This window comes from Saimiri boliviensis, chromosome 1 (genome assembly GCF_048565385.1).
Source record: "Saimiri boliviensis isolate mSaiBol1 chromosome 1, mSaiBol1.pri, whole genome shotgun sequence".
NCBI lineage: Eukaryota > Metazoa > Chordata > Mammalia > Primates > Cebidae > Saimiri > Saimiri boliviensis.
The window spans coordinates 235,405,943-235,430,755 of NC_133449.1; the positions used below are offsets into that span (position 1 = coordinate 235,405,943).

General features: G+C 39.3%; 1 protein-coding gene across 5 annotated transcripts in view; it reads right to left on the minus strand.

Moving 5' to 3' along the window:
- ARHGEF28 (Rho guanine nucleotide exchange factor 28) overlaps positions 1-24,813 on the minus strand; it is a 316,904-nt gene that overhangs the window by 153,519 nt on the left and 138,572 nt on the right. For all 5 annotated transcript variants that reach the window (XM_074384818.1, XM_074384828.1, XM_010336521.3 and 2 more), the window contains exons 5-7: positions 14,441-14,624; positions 11,817-11,997; positions 8,166-8,235 (exon numbers count right to left, since the gene is read on the minus strand). In XM_074384818.1, coding sequence (XP_074240919.1) covers positions 8,166-8,235; positions 11,817-11,997; positions 14,441-14,624 — 435 coding nt within the window. The remainder of the gene's footprint in view (positions 1-8,165; positions 8,236-11,816; positions 11,998-14,440; positions 14,625-24,813) is intronic.

Genomic DNA, 24,813 nt, shown 5'->3' on the forward strand with positions numbered 1-24,813 from the left:
TGTGAACCTCTAACGTGGGGGTTTCATATAAAGTAACTCCCTTCCCCTTTATCAGGGATTTCTGTTCTGCGGTTTTGATTACCCACAGTCGACTTTGGTCCAAAAATACTAAATAGAAAATTTGAGAAAAATAATTCATACATTTTTAAAATTGTAGACCATTCTTGAATCGCATGATGAAATTTCATGATATCTCCCTCCTTCCCACCAGCAAAGTGAATTATTTCATTGTCCAGTGTCCTTATGCTGCCTATGCTACCTGCCCATTCGTCTCTTAGCAGTTCTTAATTATCAGGTCAACTGTTTCAATATGGCAGTGCTTGTATCCAAGTAACCTTATTTTACTTACTAATGACCCCAAAGCATGAGAGTAGTGATACTTACATATTGTTATAATTGTTCTACTTTATTATTAGTTATCATTGTTAATCTCTTACCATGCCTAATTTATAAATTAAACTTTATCATAGGTATGTACATATAGAAAAAAACATAGTATATATAAGGTTCAGTATGATCCAGGGTTTCAGGTATCTACTAGAGATCTTGGAACTTATCTCCCAAAGATAAGAGGGAACTACTGTACAGGAATTTCTACTTATTTGGCCAAAGAATCCTTACTTTCCGAAATATTTTCCAAGATTAGTGTTCTATACAATGCTCTTTAGGAAATCCTAGGACAGAGAGATCAAATAAGGATATGAAGGTAAGGGGAAAATATAGAGCCAGGTTTTTGATTAATACTAATAATTAGCTTATTATAATATGCTCATATTAATATAAGATGACTTTTTAGCCATTCAATTCATTTGAAATAATGTCCGATTATTCTGGGAGTACAATTAGAATCATGAAACTATAGAAACATAATTGGTTCATAGGCAAGATAAAACCATTTATCACACTCACAGAGACAGCAAAGTTAATTTCCAGGCTGGAATTATTAGTCTTTTAATTAATGACAGCTTCAGATATAAGCTTAGAGTTCCCCAACCCACTCCACTCCACATTGCCCCAGAGGGGACGAAAAAGCATAATCTACTAAGAATCTTCTAATAGATCTCAAAGAGAAAGTTTGCTTTAGGGTTTTTGTTTTTGTTTTTTTAAGAGGAAGCTCTTATGCTCAAAATGTTTGGTTCTTTCAGTTGAGTCTCCTCCAGGCTCATGAATGTATAAAAACTAAATGAATATTTCCTCTTTAGTTAAATATTGCCCTCTGCTGGAATATGCATTCAGTTTCTAATATTCTTCAAAGGGTAGACAAATACCAAAGCATTGCCTAGATTCAAGGGCTATAAAGTATAGCTATTAATTATTCTGAGTCAGAGGGCTTGGATTTCTGTCCAAATCCCTGTGCTTATTGGTTAATTTCAGTGGAATTGGCAGCCATGTACATTAACTTGGCTGCCCCAATCACCTGACAAATTCATCTTGTCTAAAACTGAGCATATATTTTGTCTCAATCCTGCTTCCTGGAAGGCCTATCCCACCCAGTGCCACACCCCAGAAATGGAGGCATCGTCCTTCTCGCTCATCACTGACAGCCAATCCTACACTTTCAGGACCGTACTTGTGTGTCCCCACCTCTCCCACCTTGTCACACCGCCGCAGTGCGGATCCTCTTCTGCGTTGCTTTCAGCAGTCCCCAGGCTGGTCCCTGTCTTCCACTCAGTCCCTCCCATCCATTCCCCATACTCTCACCAAAGTGAACTTTCTAAAATAATACCCGACCTGATTTATCTAAAACAGTTCCCAGAGCTATCTGGATAGATTCTAGCAACTTGCCTCTTGTACAGCCATCTCAATCTGCCTACTCCTTAAGCCTATATTCTTGGCATCACTGCCACCACCATACACAAGTGAACATGAGCACACACACACACACACACACACACACACACACACACACACAGACACACACCTATATTCCAGGACTTCAAAATGAGCTCCATTTTCCGAGTGCATCATCTGGTTCAGGTCTTTGTATCGCATGTGGAATTCCCATCCCTCCCTTAGATCACAGCTCCAGAGTCACCTCTTCCAGAAAGCTTTCCCTGACCTCTCCACTGTCACAGTTGACAGCATGCTAATACATAGGGCTACTTGCAAATAACTCCTGTAGCAATTATCATACTGTGCTATAAGAGCTTGTTTTTCTGTCCCAACCCCAAACTGTAAGCCTCCTAAGAACAACTTGGAATTAAAGTACTCCTTTAAATCTCACTTTGTTCTAAATTAATTTGAAGGTGTAATATAAGAGAGAAAAAAAATTGCAAGAGGATTTTTTAAATCAAAATTGATTTTAAAAAGAAAAAGTAAGGGTAGAGGCTTAACTAAGAAATAAAGGTAACATAAAAAGGTAGTCAACATTGCCATAAGCATTTGTAATCAGGTGCCCAGAAACTTAGTTCCAAGGTTTTTTGTTTTGTTTTGTTTTGTTTTGTTTTATCAGAAAGCTAGAAGTAAGAAACCTGATCAGCTACAGGTACAGCAGTAAAAGTGAGCTGAGCCAGGCATTCAGGTGAAGCTGCATTCCCAATACAAGACCAGAAAGGACTTTCTCCTGCAGCTCTTCAAGGAGAAAGCACAAAGTAACCCACCACCTTCTTGTGCAGCAGGGTAAACAGTGGCTTCCTCAACACAGCCAGCAGCGAGTGTCACCCACAGGGGAGAATAGTAAAGGCAATTCCTTGGGGATCCAAGCAGGTACAGTCTGGGGAGGAAGCTCAGCTGCTCAGGCTTAACCCAGGAACATGGGCAGTCAGGTTGGGCCACACAGACTCAGCAACTCGTAAGAAATACGCCTTCTCTAAGACTACTTTTTTGACAAACATGCAGGTAAAGGGTTTAAGATTCCAGTACCTGACAAATACCTAGAATCCATCTCTTCCGTGAGGCCAGTTAAAAGCAGAATCAAAAGTACTGACCAGCTATTAACATTGGTGGCTTAGGAACAAGGGCCTTGTCATATTTTTCCTTCCTAGCTACGGCATCGAGCTTGGTGGTTCTCAACCCTTTCAGACCTATGTACTTTTACATTAACAGATATATTCTACTGCTCCCTTCACCATCGTGAAATTAAGTTAGTAGATCACATAACTGCCCCCTAGATACACATAACCTTATATTCATGTATAATTTTAAAAAATAAAAATCAATATAATACCCTAACTAAAATATGAAGCAAATGGAGAGTGAACTGATAAGAAGATAATATGTGTTTCAATATATAAAATCTTTGCCCTAACTACCCTAGGAGACACAATAATGTGGTCAGATTTTTGCAAGCACTGGGTTTTGAAAACACAAAATCAGGATTTATTCTGGACAAGAAATACAGGAATATGTTAAAATACGCCTCCTAGAATAAAAACTTCTGTCTATGAAGGACATTACATAATGGTAAAGTGATCAATGAAACAAGAAGAGCTAACTATCCTAAATATATATATGCACCCAACACAGGAGCACCCAGATACAAAAAGCAAGTTCTTAATGACCTACAAAGAGACTTAGACTCCCACACAGTAACAGTGGGAGACTTTAACACCCCACTGTCAATATTAGACAGATCAACAAGACAAAATGTTAACAAGGATATCCAGAACTTGAACTCAAGATCTGGACCAAGTGGACCTAATAGACACATACAGAACTCTCCATCCCAAATCCACAGAATATACATTCTTCTCAGCACCACATCACACTTGTTGTAAAATTGACCACAAAATTGGAAGTAAAACACTCCTCAGCAAATGCAAAAGAATGGAAATCATAACAAACAGTCTTCCAGACCATAGTGCAATCAAATTAGAACTCAGGATTAAGAAACTCACTCAAAACCACATGACTACATGGAAACTGAACAACCTGCTGCTGAATGACTGCTGGATAAATAATGAAATGAAGGCTGAAATACAGATGTTCTTCGAAATCAATGAGAACAAAGACACAACATACCAGAATCTCTGGGACACATTTAAAGCAGTGTCTAGAGGGAAATTTATAGCACTAACTGCTCACAACAGAAGTGAGGAAAGATCTAAAATCGATACCCTAACATCACAATTAAAAGAACTAGAGGAGCAAGATCAAACAAAATCAAAAGCTAGCAGAAGACAAGAAATAACTAAGATCAGAGCAGAACTGAAGGAGATAGAGACATAAAAAGCCCTTCAAAAAATCAATAAATCCAGGAGCTGGTTTTTTTGAAAAGATCAACAAAATAGATAGACTGCTAGCCAGACTAACAAAGAAAAGAGAGAAGAATCAAATAGATGTAATAAAAAATGATAAAGGGGCTATTACCACTGATCTCACAAAAATGCAAACTACCATCAGAGATTACTACAAACACCTCTATGCAAACAAACCAGTAAATATAGAAGAAATGGATAAATTCCTGTACTCTTACACCCTCCCAAGACTAAACCAGGAGGAACCTGAATCCCTGAATAGACCAATAACAAGGTCTGAAATTGAGGCAGCAATTAACAGCCTACCAACCAAAAAAAGTCCAGGACCAGATGGGTTCACAGCCAAATTCTACCACAGGTACAAAGAGGAACTGGTACTATTCCTTCTGAAACTCTTGCAAACAATACAAAAAGAGGGAATCCTTCCTAACTCATTTTATGAGGCCAGCATCATCCTGACACCAAAACCTGGCAGAGACACAACTAAAAAGGAAAATTTCAGGCCAATATCCATGAAGAACATTGATGCAAAAATCCTCATTAAAATACTGGCCAACCAAATCCAACAACATATCAAAAAGCTTATCCATCACAATCAAGTTGGCTTCATTCCCGGGATGTGAGGCTGGTTCAACATACACAAATCTATAAACATAATCCATCACATAAACTGAACCAAAGACAAAAAACCACATTATTATCTCAATAGATGCAGAGAAAGCCTTTGACAAAATTCAACAGCCCTTTATGATAAAAACTCTCAATAAACTAGGTATCAGTGGAATGTATCTCAAAATAATAAGAGCCATTTATGACAAATCCACAGCCAATATCATACTTAATGGGCAAAAACAACTGGAAGCATTCCCTTGAAAACTAGCACAAGACAATGATGCCCTCTCTCACCACTCCTATTCAACGTAGTATTGGAAGTTCTGGCCAGGGGAACTAGGTAAGAAAAAGAAATAAAGGGTACTCAATTAGGAAAATAGGAAGTCAAATTGTCTCTATTTGCAGATTGTATAATTAGAAGACCCCACTGTCTCAGCCTAAAATCTCCTTAAGCTGATCAGCAACTTCAGCAAAGCCACAGGATACAAAATCAATGTTCAAAAATCACAAGCATTCCTAGACACAAATAACAAACAAGAGAGCCAAATCATGAATGAACTCCCATTCACAATTTCTGCAAAGAGAATAAAATACCTAGGAATACAACTAAGAAGAGATGTTAGTTGTATTCAAGGAGAACTACAAACCACTGCTCAAGGAAATAAGAGGACACAAACAGATGAGAAAACATTCTATGCTCACGATTAGAAAGAATCAATATAGTGACAATGGTCATACTGTCCAAAGTAATTTGTAGATTCAATGCTACCCACATTAAGCTACCATATCTTCTTCACAGAAAAAAAAAAATCTTAAACTTCATGTGGAACCAAAAAAGATCCCACATAGCCAAGACAATCCTAAGAAAAAAGAAAACCAAAGCTGGAGTCATCACGCTACCTGATTTCAAACTATACTACAAGGCTACAGTAATCAAAACAGCATGGTACTGGTGCCAAAACAGAGATATAGACCAATTGAACAGAACCGAGGCTTCAGAAATAACACCACACATCTACAACCATTTGATCTTTGACAAACCTGACAAAAACAAGCAATGGGGAAAGGATTCCCTATTTAATAAATGGTGTTGGAAAAACTGGCTAGTCATAAACAGAAAGCTGAAACTGGATCCCTTCCTTAGAGCTTATACAAAAATTAACTCCAGATGGATTAAGATTTAAACATAAGACCTAACACCATAAAAACCCAGTAGAAAACCTAGGCAATACCATTCAGGATATAGGCACAGGCAAGAACATCATGACTAAAACACCAAAAGCAATGGCAACAAAAGCCAAAATAGACAAATGAGATATTAGACTAAAGCACTTCTGCACAGCAAAAGAAACTATCATTAGAGTGAACTGGCAACCAACAGAATGGGAAAAAAAATTTTCAGTCTACCCATCTGACAAACAGCTAATATCCAGAAGCTACAAAGAACTTAAATATATTTACAAGAAAAAAAGCAAACAACCCCATCAAAAAGTGGGCAAAGTGTATGAACAGACACTTTTCAAAAGCAGACATTTATGCAGCCAACAAACATATGAAAAAAAGCTCATCATCACTGGTCATTAGAGAAATGCAAATCAAAACCACAATGAGATACCATCTCATGCCAGTTAGAATGGTGATCATTAAAAAATCAGAAGACAACAGATGCTGGAGAGGATGTGGAGAAATAGGAACACTCTTACACTGTTTGTAGGAGTGTAACTTAGTTAAACCATTGTGGAAGTCAGTGTGGCAATTCTTCAAGGATCTAGAACTAGATATACCATTTGACTCAGCAATCCCATTACTGGGTATATACCCAAAGGATTATAAATCATTCTATTATAAAGACACATGCACATGTATGCTTATTGCGGCACTGTTCACAATAGCAAAGACTTGGAACCAACCCAAATACCCATCAATGATAGACTGGATAAAGAAAATGTAGCCCATATACACCATGGAATACTATGCAGCCATAAAAAAGGATGAGTTCATGTCCTTTGCAGGGACATGGATGAAGCTGGAAACCATCATTCTCAGCAGACTAACACAGGAACAGAAAACCAAACACCACATTCTCACTCATAAGTGGGTGTTGAACAATGAGAATATATGGACACAGGGAGGGGAACATCACACACTGGGATCTGGTCGGGGGCTGGGAGGCTAGGGGAGGGATAGCATTAGGAGAAATACCTAATATGGATGATGGAGTGATGGATGCCTCAAACCACCATGGCACGTGTATACCTCTGTAACAAACCTGCACATTCTGCACATGTACCCCAGTACTTAAAGTATAATAAATAAATTTTTTAAAAAACAAAACAATACAACTAATATTTGCTGAAGCAATCTTGATAAACCCTCTTATTAAAATCATAAGATTTTTTTCTGTAGATGTTAAAACTATCTTCTCCTGTTATGCCTTTTACTTCTTTATCTTGTCTTATTCTGCTGGCTGGAATTATTAGTATTTAATAAAAGGGTTGATCATGGGGAAAAAAAACTTCTGTTTATTACAACTGATGAACAGACCAAAATTATTTGCATATGGAAAAGTGGAAGTAACTTGAAATGAAGTAAGAATTGCATGCCTAGATAAACTGTCGAGTTGGGGAAAATGAGAGATGATGATGTTCCTCCAAGTGAGCTAGGTGTTATGCACAAGTGTGGCATCAGGATGATTCCACGTGGCATGTTGTGGAATAGAGCAGGAATGACGTATTATTAAAAAAATACATAGCTTCTGTTATGAACTTCCATCACAAATAGAATCATACATACAGTCTCTGAATCACCATCAGGACTGGAAACAGCTGTACATGACACCAGTTAGTTGCACAGGACTTTTCTGTACCTTGAAGAACATCCAGGAGCCCTGGCACCTCAATTCTAAATGCCAGTGGTGCCCCCCAACCCTCGTGGTGACAAAAACTTCTTCATGACTTCCAGAGCATCCTTGCTTAGCACAGAGTAGGAGATCCACAAAGGTGGAAGGAACTAGAGAACAAATGGTTGAATGAAAGACTCAGCGAATGAACAAGCTGAAGAAGGAGAACAATCAGAATGTCAAGAGAGTGTCCTGAAGATCAGGAATGTGAGAGGAGCTGGCCCAGGGCCCGGCAAACAGCTCTCAGGATAGGCTGGTTGAATAGAAAGTGGGAACAAACAGAATACTTCATTTGATGCTGTCCAAAAACCCAGGGGCTTTGCTGTATCCCACACCCGTGACGTTGCCTCTGAACCCCTTGGTTCCTGGCCGGCTTCACCAGAGACTTCAACAGACTGGTTAACTCGGTGATCCGGAGCACTTTCTGGCTTCCCTAAGTGGGAAAGGAGCGTACGCACCTTCTTCAGTTTCTGCAGCACAGGCAGGCACAGCTGTTCTTTCCTCTGGCCTGGCTTCTCGCTCAAAGGCCTAGGAAACAATGGAAAAAAACAAAAAACACTGAAAACCATTTGAGGCTTCAGATATGCAACAAAGAGGCAAAAGTCATTCTCAAGGTCTCAGAGCTAGGAGGCTGGGAAAGAAGTGGGTGGGTGAAAGCCAGTGGGAGAACATATAGTCAGCTCCCCAGGAGGAGGGCGTGCGAAGTCAAAAGAAACTCCGCAGCAGGGGCCAAAACTGTTTCTGCTGCTAATCTTATTGCTTCTGCAGGTCACCCCAAGCAGAAGGTTCTCAGGAATATCATGCATGAACCAGAAAGAGAACCAAGAATCTTGACACCAGAAAGAACGGCTTCTCTGGTCTATGTATCTGCCACCTGGAGCAGACCCAATCCACATCCTAAGAAAGACACAGGGATCATAGGACCATGATCACAGGGAAGATCCAGGGTGACCCTGGGCCTTGAACTGCAGGCTGGCACTTGCTGGTGCAGGCTGGCCCTGGCTGAAATTCAGTTGGTGAGCCTTCCAAAAGGTTTTAGCAAAAAGTTGCCCTCTTGGGATCATCTAAATTTTCTTTTCAGACAGATTCCCCACAGCCAGTGAAAATGAGAAGAAACAGAACTATGTGTTGATGTGCTGAGTAGTAAGCCAGCCCAAGATGGTTTCAGCACAGGTTCTGAAATCAATCATCAGTGTACTTGGGCAGGTAACCACATAACTGACATAGGTCCTTTATCCCCTTGGGCAGGTCATTAAGCCCCATGGATTGGGTGCTTCACTCTTCGACTATTTAGGAACAATGTCCTGCAGTCAGAGTAAAAGGAATGCAAAAATATATATGATTTAGCAAACCACAAACAGGCAGGGATCAAAAAGTGCCTGGTCACCTACCCTCGAGTGGGTGTTAACTCACCCCAGCCCCACCTCCAGGACACTGTGTTCTCTCTTCTAAGGCCCACCATGGAATGAGTGGCTGGACCAGGGCAGGTCCATATTAAGCGGGAGTGAGGAGATGGCAGCAGGAGCACCCAGGGATAGATGACGGGTCACCACACAGGCTCGAGGCCTAAGACAGCCACCTGCCCATGTGTCTACCTGGGCTGAACCTTAGCCTTAACCCCCCATCTTTCAAAGAAGAGAGTCACCAAGCCAATGTGAGGAAAGAACAGCAGGCAATGCTGGTTTCTGATTACACAACAAAACTTGAAATAAGGGAATACTATTTTCTCTTGAAAATAGAACATATTCAAACTTAATTTTTATCCTTAGGAGTAATTTTGAATATACCTTTAAAAATTTAAATTTCCTAATTGCTTATTAATTTTAGCCAAGTTCTAGAATAAAATTATTGGCATTCTGATTGTTATGAGATAATCACAAAGTGATTAAAAGATATGGCTAAGAGTTTGCCTATTATTTATTTCCTAATATTCTGTATTTACAGTTTAGTTATTTAGCTCCACCTTCCATTTTAACATTTAATATCTGTTAGAAACTGTCAGGCCACCACTGTCAACTGTAACACAGTGTGAAAGTGTGAAGCCTTTACAACTCTGAACAAGTATTCTGACTGGGTTCACCCTGAGCGCTCTTACGTATTGTAAAACAAACTCAGGTTTCTGCAGCAAGGTTTTACTGTCTTTGTTTTACAGGACTACAGAAAACTGAGCAATGCCCACACCCAGAGACTACACACGTCTCCTTGGGGAAGACTGAGTACGAGCTGGAGTTCAGGGAGAACCAATCAGTCTCTCAAATCAAAATCACCAAATATAGCTGTCATATAAAAATGGACTTTTAGGTAAGATTCAACAAAGCATGAATACTTCTTATACAAAATCTATATGTAATCTCATATTTATCATCCAAAGTTGTAAAGCTTCAGTGTGGACAACCTATAAAATAATTACCACCTGCATACATTTAAAATAATATCTAACCAACTAAAATGCACCACAACAAATTTAGAGAAGAATACAATAGAATCACTTTGTCAGGCAAGTAAGAATTAACGTCTTTGGATGTCATAAGGAATCTTGCAGCCCTTCCTGCCCAGTCTCTCTGCTCACTACCAGCCACACATTTTGAGAAAGGAAGGAAAAAGAAGGATGTAGAAACTTGGAACATAAGGCCATTTCAGTCTAACTGATTCTTGCATCAAGTGTTTCTCATAAAATGAAAATCTCATAGAAACTGGAGAGGCATCACCATTTGTCCTTTGTTATTATAAAGTCCACTACAATAAATTATTACTCATCATAAATCTTCCCCCAAAGTCATTAGTATTATCTCAAATACATATGAGAAATCACAAATCTAGCCTAAGACTTAGAGGATTTTACAATGAAGCAAATGTTCAATAAAGTTTGTTGTATTCTTTTCAGGATAGTCACAAGTGCTGCTGTCTGAGCATCGCTTCTGAGGACAGGCACTTGGCTGAGCTCTGTCTCTGCGGAACCAATGCATAGCAAAACCAAGCATCTGCCCAGCTGGAGTAACCACTGCTTGGTGCTTTGGTAAGAAACCACATTGATGGCTGAAGGCTTTAGGAGCTTTAAATGACAAGCATCCTCAAAGAAGACCCTCATTCTGTATATACTGCATGTGATACTGTACATCAGAAAATTATAAAGCAAATTCCCTAAAACCCAGCAAAGAGATAATGATCATACTCTGAAGACCATGTTTCATTTTAATTGTTTAAATAAAACTCTATATGGAGTAAGCCACTAATAACCTTTGTTTGGTACATAATGTTTTTGGCTAACTCGTTATTTCAACTATCTGAAGCAAACATTCTACAAAAGCTGAAACTGTGGTCAATGATAACATTGGTTTTCTAAGCTGACTTTTGACTCTGTAAAACCTAAATAGTTATGAGACCTGTGCCTTGTGAAGGAATGTACTTGAGAACACAGGAGGCCACAGGACCTGGTTAGTGTATCCATTAGACCCTGGAGCACCACCAACTCGATTGACTCAAACCCCCTTACTCAGAATAACATCTTGATTAATCATAAGTAAAAGATAGAAATTATTCTTAATATTCTTTCAAAGACTACCAAAAAAAAGAAAGATAAATGTGAAATGTTTTAAACCCTGAGATGAGCATGCCATGATAGCACTCAAAGGTGGGGTTGGACCATGATGGAAAGGGGAAAACCTCTTTAGAAAAGAACGAGGTTTTTACCTGTTTCCATTCAGGAAGAATCTGTACACTGGAACAAATCCTTAACTACATTTGAGCAATATGAAAGCCCAGGAGTAGGTATTGTACATGTAAGATAGCCCTAAATATAACTGCTTTAGATAATAATTATAATACAATCAATAAGAGAAAACATCCAATATTAAAGTATTAAAGCCCAACCATGGAAAGGATTGGCTCATAAAAGAAAATGAAAATATTACACAAACGATTTTTCTACTGCTAAAACATAGCATAATCTTCATTCTACTGATCTACTGATCTAATGCAGTTTACAATTGCATGTCCCCCAAGGTTTCGTTAAAAAAAGAAAGTGCTACCTGTAAAAAACATTATTCTCATAACAAGAAATTGATGCCTGCATTCTCTTAAATTACATACCAGAATCACTGTGCACAAACCTTGACAAGAAAGGCTCTATCCCAAAAGTATTTCCGGAAGAGTTTAATATCTGCCTCCAGCAAATGCTCGGCTGTATGGTTAAGGGTCAGGGTCAGCGTTTCCGATGAGTGAACATAATGCAAGGAGGCTTCTTCACTGAGCTGCACTCGGGAGAAGCTTGGGGACCATCTGCCCTGAAAACTGAAAGAACACAAATCAAAACCCACACAGCGCTTCAAAGACACCAGTCCCAGGATCCAGCACTTAGGATCACTGCCCCGATCTTACAAATCCAACTAGCAAAAATGATCCTTGAAAGTCACCTATGTGCAATAAATACATAAGATCATGAAAACAGATACGAATAAAGCTCTCTTTCTTTTTCCACCTAGAGAAGAAGTCTGTTGAAAACCATTGACATATACTATACACTTTAAAGGTTTACATAAAGAATGAAACAGTACTGATTTTTAAACACAGTACTTTACTTCAACATTTCATTCTCCTTTTAGTCCGAAAAGATGCCTCTCACTTTAATGGGGCTACCTGTAACAGAACAAATTAGCTGCCAGCCAATGTTTTATTAGGTGATTGCAGTGGAAAAGAGATATGATCCCCAGGGAACGTGGTGAGGTTTGGATATTATAAACAAGTGAGATATTCATAACACACTGGTACCACTGTTGTAAATCCTCTCTTATGCAAATTAAAACATACATATATTTGATTATGTTGTTTTTGTGAATATACTTATACACAAAGAAAAGATATTTCCAACTTAAATTCTTAAATATACACTTATTTTCTGTTACATCTTGGCTAAGAACATTTGTACATTTGTAAATTACATGTAGGCTTCATGATTAGTATCACAATATTCTGAATGGCTTATATGGTCCTATAATAGTAACAGTAAATAAATCTCAGGGGGGAAATATTAATGTTCTTGGATTACAGCCCACCTCAGCATGTAACATCCCACCAGATTGTTCCCAGATTCCTCAATTCACAGAACTAGCTCTATGTCCCTTTCCTCTTCCAATATGACTTAATTTTGTTAATGAATGTTTGCTTTACAAAAATATCACACATATCCAATGAAGTAAATGTTATCTCCATCAGATGGAGTGTCAAAAAGAGATCCATAGAGAACAGTTGTACTCTAAGTCTTGGGGAACCTCTCCAAACTCTTGATACTCATTACTGACAAGGACTCCAGAAGTTTCCAGAAAACAACTCCCCATGCCAACAACAAGCCACTGAGATGAATGGTCTCTGAACCTGAGCAATAAAATCATTGTTGTTAATTTAGAATATGGAAGCTCCATCATATCACCAGAATTTAGCTTACAGTCTACTTCTAAGCCCATCCATGAATGGATTTATTAGACCTGGAAACTTTTAAAACACACACCTTATGGTCTTGGACACAGTAAAAAGATACAAAGCTACCAACAGATGAAGTCTGCTTGCAGAAACTCAGTGGAACACAGGACTGTTCACAATGAATGAGTCAAAGGAAGTGTTCTTGCCTTGCCCTTTCTAGACAAGGAAGTGAGGTCATGTTATACCAAGGAAAAGGGCAATTCCCTCCGGATAGGCCTACCCCTTGGTTGATGGTAATTTGATCAAATGACAAAAGATTAATAAACAAAAAGCTCTGACTTCTAGTGTCCACTTAGGTACCACATAACCATAAATTAATTACCTTGAGTTCCACGAGCCAAACAAGAAAAGCCAGTCCATTTGGACATGCCATGTAATAATATGCTAATAATATTTAATATTTATGTAGCATTTACTCTAACAATGGCTAATATTTATGTAGCATGTTGTAATTTTCAATGTACTTTCCCATTTATAGTTTTGCTTTTGACCACTTAAGAAAATTACTATATATGAATCCTTTGATAAACTAAGAATAATGAGTGACTTGAACCATTCTAAGTAACCAACAATATACTCACTGTTCCTTGGAAGTGTTGATACCATCATTAACACAGAGAACATAATAGTTTATAAATCTTTTCCTTTACATTATTTCACTAGACCATAATGACCACCATAGTGGCTAAATCTTACCATAGCATTTATTTGTCTGTTATTCATTGATTCAAAAAAATTTATATCCTTTCAACAAATACTATGTGCTGGACATTGTACTGGAAGTATTGCAGTGGGTAAAAGAGAAATAGTCCCAGTCCTCAAATGATTAAGGAAAGAAATAGATATGAAACAAATGATCACATATATTAATTATAAAGCATTAATATTGTGTAGTAGTCATAATGTTACTCATACATTGTGAATTAATCATAATCATCAAAGAGAATAACACAGAAGGGGTGACATTTAAGCTGAAACCTAAATGCTAGTGTTTCCCAACTTTTTTTTATTATCACTCCTTTCAGAGCCTTTTGAGACCTTTTTTCCTGTCTCTCCCTCATGAAACATTAACACCAATTATATCAGTGTATCTGTTTATGTAATCTATATATATGCGATCTGTACTGCATACACGAGAGCTAACAGTAAAACATAAACCAACATTAGCTTGTGGTTTGGTTATTTCCATTTTTCTATAATGCTTGGCCAACTTTACAAAAACAGATTAAGAGAGAGACTATCAAGTAGCTAAACTCACTTTGTGACATCTTCTGCCAGCTTGGAGTGTCCGCCACGTAAAGCTAAGTCTAATGGTGTGGCACCCTCTTCGTTGGGTAAAGCCAAGGCCTGGACTCCCCCTGGGAGACACAGGAAGAACTGTGAAAGCTTAGCCAGGCCCCATCTCATAGCCAGGTGTAGAAGAGATTCTCTGTGAGAAGATACTGAAGAGAAAAAAACACATACCGTATTAGTTTCTCCATTTACAAAATTTGTTTTATACATTTTATCAGAGACAACGTATTTAGACATAGTAAGAATGTTAGAGTTGGAAGAAACTAACAATGGCACCTAATGTATACTTCATTTCACAAATTTGGAGAGGTCAAGAGGTTTGTGAATGGCCAGGTAGGCAGGAGGTGCTGCGGCCAGGTCTGCTCAGCACAGCTAGAGTGTTCTTTCCACCCACTTCAATACACACGCATGTCATCTTTCACCAGACGTGCGGTGTGGTCACCTAGGGAAGCAGGTTCTAGGAAAGGAACATCCTTTGGAGACAGATACCTGTTGATATGCAAAATGTTCTTTGAGGAGATCCTACTGCTCAGGCAGGGAGGCTTTTAGAGGCCAAGACTGTAGAGGGGCCTCCGTTTCTACCCTTTGTCCTCAGAGCTGCTCCTCCCCTGATGAGAAGCTGTGATAGATACGGCTTCATATGGGTCATTCTCAAACCTCACAGCAGTGCTTTTCCTCATCTACTAAATTCCTGAGATTATGTCAACATTGTCAAAGCCACTCCGATGCTCAGCTCAAGAAGCTCGGCCCGTAAGGCCCCTACACAGAGGACCCTTGGTCCGTCCGTGTGCGTCAGCTCCACTGTGGTGTTTGCCTCGCTCTGTTGTCACCTCCCAGGTGGAGGGGTCCTTGAGGTATTTTATTCCCAATACCTAGCATAGTATCTAGCAAACTAAAGCGATTTAGCATTTGTGGGGTTAAATGGCAATTGGCTGTTAAAATCTCTACGATTCGTGTATATTTAAACTACTTAGTTTGAATAGTCTGTGCACTGAATTGTTCACTTTAAAATGGACACTGAGGACAAAATGACCACAGTTTCCCGTCCATATTAACACGATTTTACTATTCCACTATCTTCATTAGCACACTTTTACTATTCCAGGAGCCGCTAGCCCAGGCCCATGAATGACTGCCCATTACAGGAACCTTCCGCAAGACTAACCAGCTCTTCAGTAGGAACCAACAAAAGGCAGTTGAAACCCTAAAACCGATCCTAAACTACATTATGGTCCTTCTCAAGTCCTGATCAAGCTCCTTCCCTATCCACCATCCCCAACATTAAAAGGCCCTTATAAGGCCAGGCGTGGTGGCTCATGCCTGTAATCCTAGCACTTTGGGAGGCCAGAGTGGAAGGATCACTTGAGCCCAGGAGCTCAAGACCAGCCTGGGGTGAAATCCACTCTCTACAAAAAATACAAAAATTAAACAGGCATGGTGGCACTTGCCTGTAGTCCCAGCTAATCGGCAGTCTGAGGTAGGAGGATTGAGCCCAGGAGGCAGGGGTTGCAGTGAGTGGAAACTACAACAACGCACTCCAGCCTGGGCCACAAAGTGAGGCCCTGTCTCGAAAAAAAGACCCTCATTAACCCAAACTTCAAGATAAATTCCCACCTCACTGGTCCCCATTCAAGAAACCACTCAGGCCCTGTGGAGGTGGTTTTCTCCCATACCATGTAGGCAACAGGCTGTGGTAATGATGATACTGAGGAAGCCAGGTTTCTACAAAGCTCTAATTTGAAACAATTAGAAGGAAACACTCCACCATAAATGAATGCAAAAAAAAAAAAAAAAAAAAAAGAGGCTTAATTTACATTTTTAATTGCTTATATTGTAATTTCTATATCTAGATCAATGAATATAAGGTATTATACTTAAAATATGTAAATGAACTCCTCACAGTGAAATGCCACCAACTTCTCAGTATATTTGCTCTATCAATTGTCTGTGTGACATGGAACACATCCCCCAATAAAATAACATTCAAAATACCAAATTATCTAGAAACAGACAAGGCAGTACACTCCGCCAGACACTGTTTAATATACTTAATATACTTGATATCTTCAGCTTTATAAAAATTTATATTTATGAAGAACTATGTTAACTATTAAAGAACTTATCTTTGACTATTTTATCCTTTAGCTTTTTGACCATTATATTCATTTGGTTAAAAAGTTAGGTTTTACTTTTTAGATTCACAGCAGGGTATGTTTGATAATATTTGCATTTTTCTTCCTTTTTAAATAATAACCAGGAAGAGATTTGTTGGGATCAGGTAGAAAATATACATATGCACACATATGCGCATGTGTACTCCCCAACACGGGACAACCTGTCAGCATGAGATATTAACCAGGCATACTAGGATGGCTTTTATCTCTTTCTTTCTTTCTTTTTTTTTTTTTTGAGATGGAGTCTCACTCTGTTGCCCAGGCTGGAGTGCAGTGGCGCAATCTCGGCTCACTGCAACCTCTGCCTCCCAGTTTCAAGTGATTCTCCTGCCTAAGCCTCCTGAGTAGCTGAGATTACAGGCAGGCACCACCACGCCCAGCTAATTTTTGTATTTTTAGTAGAGACAGGGTTTCACCATGTTGGACAATCTGGTTTCAAACTCCTGACCTCGGGTGATCCATTCACCTTGGCCTCCCAAAGTGTTGGGATTACAGACATGAGCCACCACACCTGGCCGGGATAGAATTTCTAAGACATATTTCCCAATCTGAATATAGTGAGAAATATCCCCTGGTTATATGGATTGTAATTTTCTTTCCCCTCCCAAAAAATGTTTAAAAGGGAACATCTAAACTGTCTGTGTTCCCTAAACTGTCCGTGTTCCCTATTCAAATTATACCATTGGTAAATGGAAGCATGGTATCAATTAAAATAACACTTTTTGCAGTGTCTGGTACAATGCCCTAAATACCATTAAACCTGGAGTGTAATTCAGTGCATTCAACCTGACTGACAGTGTCAGTGTGGGCAGATCTGTTTCGTCTACCAGGAGAGCTCTCCAAGCCTGTTCTGCCAATCTAGCTCCCTCTTCTCTCCTGGCTCCATCCTCACAACGTGTTCAATGGGAGAGAACAGTAAGCATGTGGAACTGAATAGCTCACTGTTGAGAATCTACCCATTTCCTGGGGTGGGTGGGGGGGGTGGAGGAAAGGCAGGGGAAGAGAGGATCTTCTGATGTTTAAAGAAAACAAATAAAAACTGACCAAAATGTTGTAAGAGAGAGGCTTCTCATTCAGTATGAGAGTTCAGAGTCCAGAGTAAGACAAACAGCTTGAAATAGGAAGCATCATGACATATATAAATAATTCTGCTTGTTATACAGAGTTTTAGATTTCTTAACAGCAGCCAGGAAAACAAACTGTTGAAAGAGGTTATATAATTCGGCAGAGATGAGAGTGTTTAAAATAATTTCTTTAACTAAATAAATGTCTCTTCCTGTTTGGTTGGTGCCAGGAGTTATTTGAACTAATGTAACCAAAGCAGAATTACTAATAACTGCTCTAATGGCAAACATTAAAAGGTATGACCTATAACATCATGAAAGCATGACCACCGAGACACAAAAAGGAACTGAAGAGGCTGTGCCATTCAATAAACCATTCCTCACTGTATAACAGGGGTCCATCAGCTCCAGGTAGGAAGGGAGTGCAGAGTTCATGCTTCTCACTCTGCTGGGCATTGGTTTCTTTGCCCATGAAATGAGTCTGTCACAATAAAGATCCAAGGTTCCTTAGAGTGTTCAATCCTGTCCTAACTCTACAGTTACTATCTGCAAAAACAGCACAGGTGAAGAAGGGAGCTTCCATGCATCTAACACAAGGGCAAGGAAGGCCAGGCAGTTTGAGTGTTACTAAAGGAAAGTGGTTTTGTTACTGGTCAATTTGGAACCATTATCATATCTACACACCATACCTTTCAATTAGCTGAAGGCTTAGCTTGGGAAATTAAAAACTAAATTCACCTCTCGGCTGGGCATGGTGGCTCACACCTGTAATTCCAGCACTTTGGGAGGTGGAGGCAGGTGGATTACCTGAGGTCAGGAGCTTGAGACCAATCTGACCAACATGGAGAAACCCTGTCTCTACTAAAAATACAAAAATTAGCCAGGCATGGTGGCAGGTGCCTGTAATTCCAGCTACTCAGGCTGAGGCAGGAGAATTGCTTGAACCCAGGAGGCAGAGGTTGCAGTGAGCCGAGATCACACCACTGAACTCCAGCCTGGGTGACAAGAGTGAGACTCTGTCTCAAAAACAACAAAATTCACCTCTCAAATGTAGGCTAATCAATCATAACCAAATGTGCCACTCTGTGGGGAGTACTGATAATAGGGGAAGCTGTGCATGTGTAGTGGAAGGGAATATATGGGCAATATCTGTACCTTTGACTTGATTTTGCCATGAACAAACTGTTCTTAAAAAGCCTATTAAAAATAATTAAATATTTTAAATAATTAACCATGGTCTCTAGAACTCACAGTCACTGCTAGAGAAAATGTAAATTGTTACGACTACTTTGGAAAACAGCAGCATTATCTAATAAAGTTAGAGGAACTAATGTCTCATAGCAAATTCATTCCACAACAATTCCATTTCTACCTATAAACCCTAGCAAGAAAACGTGCAAAAAAAAAGTATAAATGGTCAAAATTCAAAGCAATCTAAATGTTCATCAATGGAATAAATTGCAGTGTAATAATACAATAACATTTTAACAATCAAAATGAATTACATATTAACACAGAAGAAAGTAACAAATATAATGTCAAAGGGGAAAAATCAAGTCACAAAATACACAGGGTATGTTTCAACTAATATGAAGCTCAAAAAGAGTAAACATTAAAATTATTACTTAGGCACATATTCATAGGTAATAAAACCATAAAGAAAAGCAAGGAAATGGCTACTATGAAAGTCAGCATAATACCACTTAGGAAAAAGAGAAGAGTGTGACTAGGAAAGGAAGAAAGGTAATTGTACTCCTAGAGTCCACTGGTATGAGTATATCTCTCTGTTTATCTGTCTCTGTCTTGCTCTGCCTCTCGCTCTCTGTGTCTCTCTCTCTCAATCTCTCTCTCTCTCTCTCTGTCTCTCTCTCTCTCTCTCTCTCTCTCTCACACACACACACACACACACACACACATACAGACACGAGGTAAAATTTTTTTTCTGATGTTTGCATGTGTATCAGTTTGTTTTCATGCTGCTGATAAAGACATATCTGAGACTGGGCAATTTACAAAAGAAAGAGGTTTAATGGACTTGCAGATCCACATGGCTAGGGAGGCCTCACAGTCATGGTAGAAGACAAAAGGCACTTCTTACACGGCAGCAGCAAGAGAGAGAGCTTGTGCAGGGAAACTCCCATCCTGAAAACCATCAGGTGTTGTGAGATTCATTCACAATCATGAGAACAGTGCAGGAAAGCCCCATCCCCATAATTCAATTACCTCTCACCAGGTTCCTCCCACAACACATGGGAATTGTAGGAGTCACAATTCAAGACGAGATTTGGGTGGGGACACAGCCAAATCATATTATTCCACCCCTGACCCCTCCCAAATTACATTTTAAAACCAATCATGCCTTCCCAACAGACCCCCAAAGTCTTAACTCATTTCAACATTAACTAAAAAGTCCAAAGTCCAAAATCTCATCTGAGACAAGGCAAGTCCCTTCCACCTATGAGCCTGTAAAATCAAAAGCAAGTTAGTTGCTTCCTAGATACAATGTGGGTACAGGCATTGGGTAAATACATCCATTCCAAATGGGAGAAATTGGCCAAAACAAAGAGGTACAGGCCCTATGCAATTTCAAAATTCAGCACGGCAGTTAAATCTTAAAGCTCCAAAAATGATCTCCTTTGACTCCATGTCGCACATTCAGGTCACACTGATGCAAGAAGTGGATTCCCATGGTCTCCAGCAGCTCTGCCGCTGTGGCTTTGCAGTGTACAGCCTCCCTCCCGGCTGCCTTTGTGGGCTGGTGTTGAGTGTCCGCGGCTTTTCCGGGTGCACAGTGCAAGCTGTCAGTGGACCTACCATTCTGAGATCTGGAGGATGGTAGCTTTCTTCTCATAGCTCCACTAGGCAGTACCCAAGTAGGGACTCTATGTAGGGGGTCCCACCCCACATTTCCCTTCCATACTGCCCTAGCAGAGGTTCTCCATGAGACCTCCACCTCTGCAGGAAACTTCTGCCTTGGACATCCAGGCATTTCCATACACCTCTGAAATCTAGGCCGAGGTTCCCCAACCTCAATTCTTGACTTCTGTGTACTTGCAGGCTCATCACCACATGGAAGCTGCCAAGGCTTGAGTTGTGCACCTTTGGAAGCAAAAGCCTGAGTTCTATATTGGCTCCTTTCAGCTATGGCTGGAGTGCCTGGGATGCAGAACACCAAGTCCCTAAACTGCACACAGCATGGGGGTCCCTGGGCCCAGCCCATGAAACCATTTTCTCCTAGGCCTCTGGGCCTGTGAAGGGAGGGGCTGCCATGAAGACCTCTGACACACCCTGGAGACATTTTCCCCATTGTCTTAGGGATTAATATTCAGCTCCTTGTTACTTATGCAAATTTCTGCAGCCAGCTTGAATTTCTCCCCAGAAAATGGGATTTTTCTATCATGTTGTCAGGCTGCAAATTTTCTAAACTTTTATGCTCTGCTTCCCTTATAAAACTGAATGCTTTTAACAGCACCCAATCACATCTTGAATGCTTTGCTGCTTAGAAATTTCTTCTGCCAGATGCCCTAAATCATCTCTCTCAAGTCCAAATTCCATAAATCTCTAGGACAGGAGCAAAATGCTGCCAAGTCTCTTCGCTAAAACATAACAAGAGTTATTTTTGTTCCAGCTCTCAACAAGATCCTCATTCTGAGACTACTTCAGTCTGGACTTTATTGTCCATATTGCTATCAGCATTTTGGGCAAAGCCATTCAACAAGTCTCTAGGAAGTTCCAAACTTTTACACATTTTCCTGTATTCTTCTGAACCCTCCAAACTGTTTCAACCCTTGTCTGCTACCCAGTGCCAAAGTCGCTTCTACATTTTTGGGTATCTGTTCAGCAACACCCCACTCTACTGGTAACAATTCACTGTATTAGTCAATTTTCATGCTGCTAATAAAGACATACCCAATACTGGGCAATTTACAAAAGAAAGAGGTTTAATGGACTTACAGTTCCACATGGCTAGGGAGGCCTCACAATCATTGCAGAAGGTGAAAGGCACTTCTTATATGGTGGCAGCAAGAGAGAGAGAGCTTGTGCAGAGAAACTCCCATTTTAAAAACCATCAGATCTCATGAGACTCATTCACTATCACAAGAACAGTGTGGGAAAGACCCATCCCCATAATTCAATCACCTCCCACCAGTTTTTCCCATATGGAAATTGTGGGAGTTACAATTCAAGATGAGATTTGGGTGGGGACACAGCCAAACCATACCAGCATGTTTTCTTGCTAGGGTTTATAGGTAGGAATGGAACTGCTGTGGAATGGATTTGCTATGAGATATTCATTTATCTAAACGTATTAGATAATGCTGCTGTGTTTTCCAAAGTGGTAGTGGTAATTTACATTTCCTCTAGCAGTGATTGTGAGTTCAGGAGCACTTGGTTAATTATTTAGCTTATTTTATTATTTTTTATTAAGACTGATGTTCAAGGTCCTCTCCAGAAAAATTAAATCAGAATTTCTCTGGCAGGGCCAAGGCATCACACTTTTCCAGAAATTCTCAAGTGAATCTAATGTAAAGCCAGAGTTGGGCTCAAATAAGAGGTTAGCAAAATACAATCTTTTATATTTCTTCCTTTTATAACACAGCCTACCCAGTCAGCTCTTAATTAAGACCTATTAGATGTAAGATTTTACCAAAAAACAACAAAAAGAGCATTCTGTGAGTTTTACAAGTTATTTTTAATCTACATTTCTTACTGCTAGATCAGGAAAGAGCTTAAACATTTAGCAAAATATTAAAGCTAAAATGGTATGGATACAATCATTTAGAAGCAAATAGCATTTTAAATACAAGTGAATTCAGAAGTACTTATATTTTTTAGGGCTAAGTAATATTTCACAACACCTGAGTGGAGCCATTGAAATGTATTCAACACAATACATTTTTAGAAGACTAACTTTTTTTTAATTCACATTAAATTCAACTCATTAAAATAATTCTATTCTGATGTCCAAAGTCACATATGTATTCATGCAGGTCTCCATTTGTTCATCTATGTCATTCAGTAGACAAACATTAAATGAGACCATTATTATCTGCCAGACCCTGTGGATACAAAGATGGGTATGGTCCCTGCCCTTGAGAAGCATACAGCTAGCTTGCTTTTGTTCTAAATAAAATACAGATACTCTTTGACTTCTAATGGAATTACATCTCAATAAACCAATCATAAGTAGAAAACAGTGTAAGTTGAAAATGGGTGTTTTGTAGATAAGATGGGATGGCCACATATAAAACACAATATCCAAAACCCACTGGCCACACAATGTATGCACCGTCAAGTATTGGCTGTTTACCCTTGTGATTGTGTGGCTGGCTGACTGGGAGCCATTGCTCACCATTACTGTCCAGCATGACAAGGGTATCATACTGCATATGGCTAACCCAGGGAAGGGTCAAAATTCAAATTTTGAAGTATAGTTTCTACTGAATGTATATTGCTTTCACACCATCAGCTTTTACACAATAGTAAAATCAAACCATAATAAATCAGGGGCGTCTATAAATATCTGGCTCGTGAAATCACTCTCTGATGAACTACAGCTCTAGGCTTAGTTCATTCTTTGTAGCTCTAGACACAAAGAGTGGGAATAGAAGTAAGGAAACTGCCTGGACTGCAAGAAAACTGATCTGCTTGTTAAATTAAGTCAACCTACATCATGTATCATGATATGAAAATTTACAGATATTTATAAAATGCCAAAAATGATTAACAAAAAGTATAGACAATAAAAAAATTATCAAAAATTTACATGGAGAGTAGAAGAGAGAATGTGGCATGGGTATAATACACAATCTTTAAGATGTTTTCAGTATTCTCAATCAGAATGAGAAAGAGGTTGTGCTTTAGAGCATCTTTCATTTACACAGCCTACTCAGAGCTCTGGCATGTAGATAAACAAATAAGCCTTTTATACAGGAGATCAGAAGTTGGTAAGTACAGGATAGGAATTGCAAATACAAATACACTCATAAGAAAGGCATAAAAACAGGACATTCCATAGAGCATGAGACCAACATGGCGGGCATGGCTGGATCATAAACCCCAAAGGCAGAGGAAGATGACTGAAACAAGCATAAAGGCAAGTTTTTGTTTCCTAAAACTTGTTTTCTGCTTCAGCACAGTTGAGACACACATATTACAATCACCTCTGGCTACAGATCACATGAAAATAATCTGGGAAAACACCCATCACACACACATTCATTCCAGAAAATTCACATAGTGATGTATAACATCGGAACATACTTTCTGGATTTTGCATCTCATATTGGCAAGATATACTTTATTTTAGCTTGTGGAACAAGTATTGAATCAGTTGCAACTTTTAAAAGTCTTTATCAGAATTTCAAGATGCCAACTCAATTTTTGACCTTCACATTCTGGGGACATTTCCAGACTAAATTATGCATATAGCCACCACTTTAAAATATTAAGACCCAGATACAACCCTGTTTGATGCAAAGAGGGCATACGAAGGATTCAAAGCTCTAGATTTGAACACGTACCGAGTCTACAGCTAATAACTAGAATTCAATGGAAAACCATTTAATTCTGAAGTTTCAAGTTAGACTTGATCTGTAAATGTGACATGTTATCTGCCTAGCCTACTACCTGGGACTGCCAGGGGGCTGTAATGAAAATAACAAATGGGACCAGGCTTTCAAGAACTACAAAATCAGTATTAGAGGGACTAAGCAGTTTTACATATTTGTCTGATCTTTTTAATACAAAAAATGCAATAAACAGTCACTAAATAGATATGTTGTATTTCTGATAACGATTTCCCTCTGGTTACAATTTAAAGTCATAATTGCAAGGAACTAGCTGCCTGCTTATGGGGCACTGTAATTGCATCAGTGTAGCATACCAGATGTACTATTAAGACAAATGTGCTGTAATCCCACGCTTTGAGCAGCAGGCAGTCATTAGGTGTTGTAAGTAGCAATTATGGCATATCTCCTCTTTCCAGCCTGTATCCGTTTTTCTTTCATTTGTTAATGTTGCTTCAAGGCTATGATTCCAGTCCAGTTTCATTCACTCAACAGATATTTGCTGATAGGCTACCATGCACAGGCACTCTT